Genomic DNA, 6,694 nt, shown 5'->3' with positions numbered 1-6,694 from the left:
GGGGGCCAGTGCCGTTGAGCACCTCCTCACGGGCTTGTCGGCCGTTTGTACATCACGTTGGAGAAATGTCCCTCCGACCTTTGTCCTCTTTCGAATTGGGCTATTTGTCGTTTGTTGGGGAGTTTTATATATTCTGCACAGCAGGCCCTGATCAGACAGGTGATTGGCAGACATCTTCGTTCCTCGTGCGGGCCGTCTCTGCACTCCTCGATGGTGTTGTCTGAAACACAGCAGTTTGCGTGTTGCTGGCGTCCCGTTGACTCATCTGCTCTTGTGTTGCTTGTGCTTTTGGTGTCTCAGAGCACAGTCGGATTCCCAGTGCGCCTGCGGGAATCATCGGCCAGCAGCCGCACGCTCCTTTGCTCAGTGACAACCTGGGCCCGGAGCGCGCACACCGGGCTGCCGGTCAGCAGGTCATCTGAGCCCCTGGGTCCACCTTCTCCCTCCTCATAAGCTGAAGAGAACGCTGATCTCACGAGGACAGAAGTCCCAGGGGGCTGGGAGGGTAGCCCCTAAGCGGGAGTGCGAGAAAGTGTGAGTGTGAACCTGTGCTCTGCCAAGCCGGATGCCGCCCGCCCTGCCTGCGGGTTTGCCCGCTCTCTGATCAGACAGACCGGGGGGCTGGCAGCGGGGCACACAGGTTGCTCTCTGAAGCTCTGAGTGCAGTGCTACATTTGGATTTTTTTGTCTTGCATATTAGACATGAAGGAAGACCCAGAGACCCTGCTGGCCCTGGAAAGAGCAAAAATAATTGCCCAGTATGATCAGGTGAGGCCCAGGAGGAGATCCGAGCTCTAGGAATAGGTACGGCCCAGGCGGGGGACCCCATGGCTGGCAGGAGCAGGTGAGGTCCAGGCGAGAATCATAGGGAGCAGAGGCAGGTGAGGCCCAGGTGGAGATCCCACAGCAAGAGCAGTGATGTCCCAGATGAGGATCACAGCTCCAGGAGCAGGTGGGACCCAGGGTGGGAATCATACAGCAGGAGCAGGTGGGTCCCAGGTGGGATCACACTGCAGGAGCAGGTGGGGCCCAGGTGGGGATCACACTGCAGGAGCAGGTGGGGCCCAGGGGGGATCACACAGCAGGAATAGGTAGGGCCCAGGGGGGATCACACAGCAGGAGCACTGATGTCCCAGATAAGGATCATAGCTCAAGGAGCAGGTGGGGCCCAGGTGGGATCACACAGCAGGAGCAGGTGGACCCAGGTGGGATCACACTGTAGGAGCACTGATGTCCCAGATAAGGATCACAGCTCCAGGAGCAGGTGGGGCCCAGTTGAGATCACACAGCAGGAACAGTCATGTCCCAGATGAGGATCACAGTTCCAGGAGCAGATGGGGCCCAGGTGGGATCACAGCTCCAGGAGCAGGTGGGCCCCAGGTTGGATCACACAGCAGGAGCAGGGGAGGCTGTCAGGCTGCTCCCATTCGGGAAGGTGCGTCCTCATCCCTCAGGTTGTGCCCATTGTCACAGGTTCCAGAGCTCCCTCAGGACATGGGAGGGAGGAGCCACCCTGTGCCCTCCTGCCCTAGATCCCTGGCTCTGGTGTGCCCTCACCACATTGCCCCCTCTGAGTTGCAGGGACGCCAAGCAGGGGTTCCAGTGGATCCTCAGGAAGACCCTGAGCTCCCCCTTTTCAAGGTCACCGACCGCCTCGGTTTCCTGCAGTGAGTTACCTGGACGCCCGTTCTTTTCATCTCAGGGATGGTTTCTGTTGGTGGAAACATCTCTCTGGAGGCAGGACCCATCTCCCCAGCTCAGAGCCTCGTCCTCTGGTGCCCACTGCAGTCCAGGGTCTACAGTCGGCTCCAGCTGAGAGACCAGAAGGGGCCTCAGAGTGGTGGGCAGGGGTGGAGCAGGGCCCTGGCCGGGCTGGGACACTCAGCAGTGTGGCCTCCACGCCTGCATGAGGGAGGGCGTGATGGTGTCCACCTCCTACAGTCAGAGTGCATGTCCAGCCTGGCCAGCAGTGGCTCCACAGGGTGTGACCACAGAGTGAGGGGCGCCTGGCCCAGCCTGTGGCAGCTGTCCAGCAGGTCTCCAAGGGCACAGGTGGTTCCAGTGTAGCGGCCACATGGGCACAGGCACAAGGGGCAGCGAGGGATATGGCCTCTGGCGTTGACAGGATGGGCAGGGGGCGCGTTCAGATAGGACCTGGCCTGGGAACCTCCTGGGAAGGGGACAGAGGCAGGCAGAGTTGGAAGGCAGCTGAAGACGGCCTGACCCCCGGTCTGGGGCTGGGAGGAGATTGGGGATGGAGGCCGGGCCTTGGTGGCGACAGAGAGGAGAGGAGGCTGGAGGGAGATGGGACTGGGTGGGGCATGTGCCCCTGGACGGAGCCAGCCTGGGACAGGACCGAAGGTGCTGGGGGAGGACAGCCCAGAGCAGGGCAAGGCCTGGGGGAGGCGCTCACCTGAGACGCCTGAGCCAGGGCCTCTGTCAGCCCCGAGTTCTCTGTGGTGCTCTCTGGAGACACCACCAGTCAGACCTGCATGGGAGAAGCCAGCGAGGAGGTGCCTGATCAGGAGAGGAGGGAAGGGAGGGTGTGGAGCATGGAGAGTGGAGGAGCAGCCTGGCAGGTGGAGGGAGGACAGAGAGGAGGCGCCGTGGGAGTGCAGCATGAAGGTGGAGGGTGCAGCAGGCCATGTGGTGACACTGCCTGGAAGGGCCAGAGGCTGCAGACATGGTGTGGGGCCAATCTGGCTGCCCGCGGGCCTCAGTCACTGCCCATCACCCAGTGGACAACCAGCCGTTTGGACCCATCAGGGGCGGGTCCTGCTCAGAGGTTCTGACAGCACAAGCATTAAAAGGTGGGCCCGAGTAGCTGAAGTGACGACAAGAAACGGGTGACATCAGGGATAGGAGGGTGGGCGGCTGGGGAGGGAGAGGCAGGCTGGACACTGGACAGGCAGACTCTGTGGGAGGCGTGCGGACCTCAGCAGGATGGCCACAGGGGGCACCCTGGCTCACCCGGTGGTTCTCAGGCCAGCCCGACTCCAGGACAATGGCAGGTCACCTCCTGTGGGGCTGCTGTCTGGGCGCAGCCCACCCCCGCGCCAGCACCGGCCCTTCTCAGGCACCGGAGGAGGGCTCTGCCTCCAGCCACAGGCACCTGGCCGCCCTGCCCTCCTCTGCCCTGTGTCCGGGCTCCCTCCTAGGTCAGCCCTCCCTCCGCAGAATCCAGGGCCCAGACTTGGGGGCTGGGGGCAGGCCCTGTCCTTCTATGGCCCCTGGCCTGGTGCAGGGCCTCAGGGCTCTGCTTCTCTTGCCTTCCAGTGAGGAGGAGCTGCCCAGCCTCACCACCCAGGAGGCGAAGGTAAGAGCCTGTCCTTGCTGCGCAGGCGGGAGGTGGCCGTGGGTGCGGGGCCGCGGTTCCTGCCACCCCCGACCCCAGAACTGTCCTGAGGGGATGTGGTTTACTGAACCCACCTGTCTCAGAAACACACACACAGCTCAGGGATCACTGCCTGCCAGCCGCCAGGACCCCACCTCGAGGCTGGGACCAGGGCAGGCCCGGGGGTCTGTGGGAGAGGGTCGGCGCCTTTTCTGGCCCCTTTGAGTTCCCTCATGTCAGGGCACCTGATGTGACCTGATGCACTAGGGCCCCTCTAGGAAGCAGGCAGCTGGGCTCTCACCACCATTTCTCATTTTCCAGCACAAACGCCGAGACATCAGGCGAGCCGACAAGTGGCTGAAGATGCTGAGGGACTGGGGGCAGTACCAAGGCAGCAAGAAGGTAGGACCTGAGCGCTTGGCAGGCTGCACCCTGTCCTGAGCCCAAAGGACCACGGGCCTGTGTCCCGAGGGCAGCCCACAGCCTCCCTGCCCACCCCACAGGGTCACCTCACCTGGAGAGAATCTGAGGCCAGAGCCGAGGCCACCCCAGGGCAGGGCCCCGTAGGGAGGGATAAGCCGGGACCGCTGTCCACCTTGTCCCCTGAGGCCTCGTCCACTCCTAGTTGTGGGAGACGGGGCCCAGGTCTAGGTAGACCCACCGTCTCCCGAGAAACTGTGACCGAACTCAGTGGGTTTGTCTCTTGGTGAGTGAGGAGCCGAAAAGCCCACCAAAGCAGAAGTAGGGGAGAAAGGTTTCTCGCTTGCACGAGCGCTGGAGAACAGCGGGGACTCCCAGAGCAGCGTCTCCCCGAGCTCGGTGCCCGTGGAGACGTTATACACAAGAGCGGAGGAGAACAGGTTTATTTGTAACAACTGTGGCCATTTAGGGCGTGCAGAGCAGGTAAACTCGCTCCTGCTGCATCGCCTGCTCCAAAAGCGGCTGCTTGGCCCTCCCAGCGGGAGAATTTAAGACGTTAATGAGAGAAAGTGGCTGTAGGACGCTTGGTGCTGAACCATTGGGAGGGGTCTTGCTGCAAATACGTGAGTGTCTCTGCGAGACAGCAACGTCTGCCAAACGGGGACATCAGCTTCGGCAAAGGAGAGCACAGAGCTGCCTCTTGTCTGAAAGACGTTTGAGGGACTGTGTCAGTTGTTGCCCAGACCCTCCATAACCCTTTCTGGGCCTGGTTCCTGGTCACAGAACCACGGAGCCAGAGGCCAGAATCTTCCAGATGCCTCCCACTCCATCTCGTGCACGGGGTCGCCCTGCGGCCTGGTCACCAGAGCTTTCTCCTTCCCGTAGATGCACAAGCGGGTCTTTAAGGGGATCCCCCCGCAGGTGCGGGGTCGAGTGTGGTCGCTGCTGTTGGGCCTGGAGAAGGTGAAGGCGGAGAATAAAGGCAAATACGAGGTACGGCCCTTCCACATTCGGCAGAGGCAGCGCCCACAGGCCCGGCCTTTCAGGAGCTGGGGGAGCCGGCGGGTGGTCATGCGCCATGGGACCCTCTCACCTGGCCTCAGCTCTTTCCTGGCCTGTACTGGACTCACGGGCCCTGGACACTCCCACCAGGAAGGCCCTGCCTGTCCTTCAGCTGCCTGGGCCTCCATTACCTTCAGCTTGACCCAGTGCAGACACTGGAGCCAGAGACAGACAGACGCCACATGAATCCAACTACGGCCCACAGCCCTGAGTAGGGGACAGTCACACAGCAAAGGACAGAAACCAGGGAAAGAGCAAGGAAGCACACCCACAGGACCCACAAAATGAGAAAAGCAACCAAGCCCACGAAATCACAGACAGGAGCGCCGTTGGGTAGAAAGGAAAAACTTAATGGGACCAGGAACTGGTCTTTTCCTGTCCCCCCAGCGGGGACCCGGCACCCGGCTGGTTCCCACGGCTCAGCCCTGTCTCCACCCGAGGGTCCCCCAGGTCACATGGCCCAGGGAGGGGACTCTGTGCACACTTGACTATGCAGGGCAGCGATGTGCCCAGACTGAGTGGGACCGGCGCAGCAAAGCCTGGACAAGAGGAGATGCAGCCCGAGGGGGTGTGATGGGGTCACAGTTCAGCAAGCAGCCGGGAATTATGTGGTGAATATGTCCACACGTGTGCATCCGCTGACGACTGTGGAACAACAGCCAGCATCGTGCTCAATCGTGAGACCCTCCAAGGGCCCCACAGACCAGGACGAGAGGAGGCTGTAGTTGTCAAGCAGGCAGTGTGTCCCTGTGGTCCCGCAGGAGACAGGGAAGGAGGTGTGGAGAGAAGAGGCGGGATGAGTTTGGCTGTGGAGTCCTGTCCCAGCGGGGGCTGAGCCCAGACCCCTCCCGCCCCCCCGTGCAGGGCCAGGCGAGGCCAGCTCCTTCCCGGGAGCGGAGGGGCAGCACTGACATCGCACCCGCCTGCTCCCGCATCCGGGCCCCCAGGCTCCCTGCACAGCTGCCCAGACTCCCCCAAGCCCCTGACAGCCGAGTCCGCTTCTGAACTCGTGACCAGGAGCCCGCCAGATGCAGCTGGATTCGGGTGAAAACCCAGACAAACTGCCCCACAGCTGCCGCTGCCCGTGTGTAGAGACACGAGGGACTCAGCTGAGAGCCCAGTCGGCCACAGGAGAGGGGACTGAAGGAGCAGGTGGTCACTCCGCACAGCACACACGGTTGTAGTTTGTATTACACAGTGTGCCACGGACATCAGGGAAACCATCGTCTTATTGACCAGCTACTGTGTAAATGTTCTAAGAAAAATGTTCTGTTCACCATAGCACCAAAACTTTAGACCCAAGGACATGAAAATTGGAACGACAAATTATGTAACAGACCATGAGAAGCCCCCCAAAACAGTGTTTTATTTTCTAAAAAACAGACATTAATGAACTATGTATTCAACCTTAAAATTTTTTTAAAAATTAGGAAAAGAATAAGAGGGAGTTTAAAAATGCAAAATGAAATAGAAACCCAAAAGATGTAGAAAAGATAAATAAAACCAGGAACTGGTCCTTTGAAAAACCAGTTTTACAGCTAAACTTCTCCCGGGCCTGAGTAAGGGAGAGAGGAGAGGGTGCGGGGCGTTCAGGGAAGCGGGCCTGGCCGCAGGCAGGACGGGCTCAGAGAACTACAGGGAGGGCCGTGCCCGGCTCGGGGCGGCCTTTGAACAGAGGATTTCCCAGCAGCATCGGCCCGTGTGGAGGGAGGAGAGAAGCCTGAGGTGAAGGAGAAGCGGAGCCGAGCCAAGAGCGCCGTCCGTGGAGGCCGCTGCTCCCGGTACAGTGGACGCGGCTCCTCGGCCCGGGCTCAGGTCGGGCGAAAGGGAAGCTCCATCTTCGTGACGCTTCGGCCCCACTTCAGAGCCTCGTGCAGA

General features: G+C 61.0%; 1 protein-coding gene across 1 annotated transcript; it reads left to right on the top strand.

Annotated features, from left to right (window-relative positions):
- Positions 1-702: 702 nt before the first annotated feature.
- Positions 703-5,081, top strand: LOC124232040 (USP6 N-terminal-like protein). The gene is made up of 5 exons (XM_046649022.1): positions 703-768; positions 1,582-1,667; positions 3,277-3,316; positions 3,656-3,736; positions 4,640-5,081. The coding sequence occupies exons 1-5, from the start codon at positions 703-705 to the stop codon at positions 5,000-5,002; spliced, it is 636 nt and encodes a 211-aa protein (XP_046504978.1). The 3' UTR covers positions 5,003-5,081.
- The last annotated feature ends 1,613 nt before the right edge of the window (positions 5,082-6,694 follow it).

Source organism: Equus quagga, unplaced genomic scaffold (assembly GCF_021613505.1).
Source record: "Equus quagga isolate Etosha38 unplaced genomic scaffold, UCLA_HA_Equagga_1.0 HiC_scaffold_18598_RagTag, whole genome shotgun sequence".
In the NCBI taxonomy this organism is placed as follows: Eukaryota; Metazoa; Chordata; class Mammalia; order Perissodactyla; family Equidae; genus Equus; species Equus quagga.
The sequence above is the reverse complement of the archived record's forward strand: the minus strand, read 5'-3'. Positions and strand labels throughout refer to the sequence as shown.

What these genes read in the sequence shown, in the direction of transcription:
- LOC124232040 (XM_046649022.1), top strand. Translation starts at nt 703, where the DNA reads ATGAAGGAAGACCCAGAGACCCTGCTGGCCCTGGAAAGAGCAAAAATA. An exon ending in TCACCACCCAGGAGGCGAAG is followed by an intron (nt 3,317 to 3,655) that starts GTAAGAGCCTGT and finishes CTCATTTTCCAG; the next exon opens with CACAAACGCCGAGACATCAG. An exon ending in AGTACCAAGGCAGCAAGAAG is followed by an intron (nt 3,737 to 4,639) that starts GTAGGACCTGAG and finishes TCCTTCCCGTAG; the next exon opens with ATGCACAAGCGGGTCTTTAA.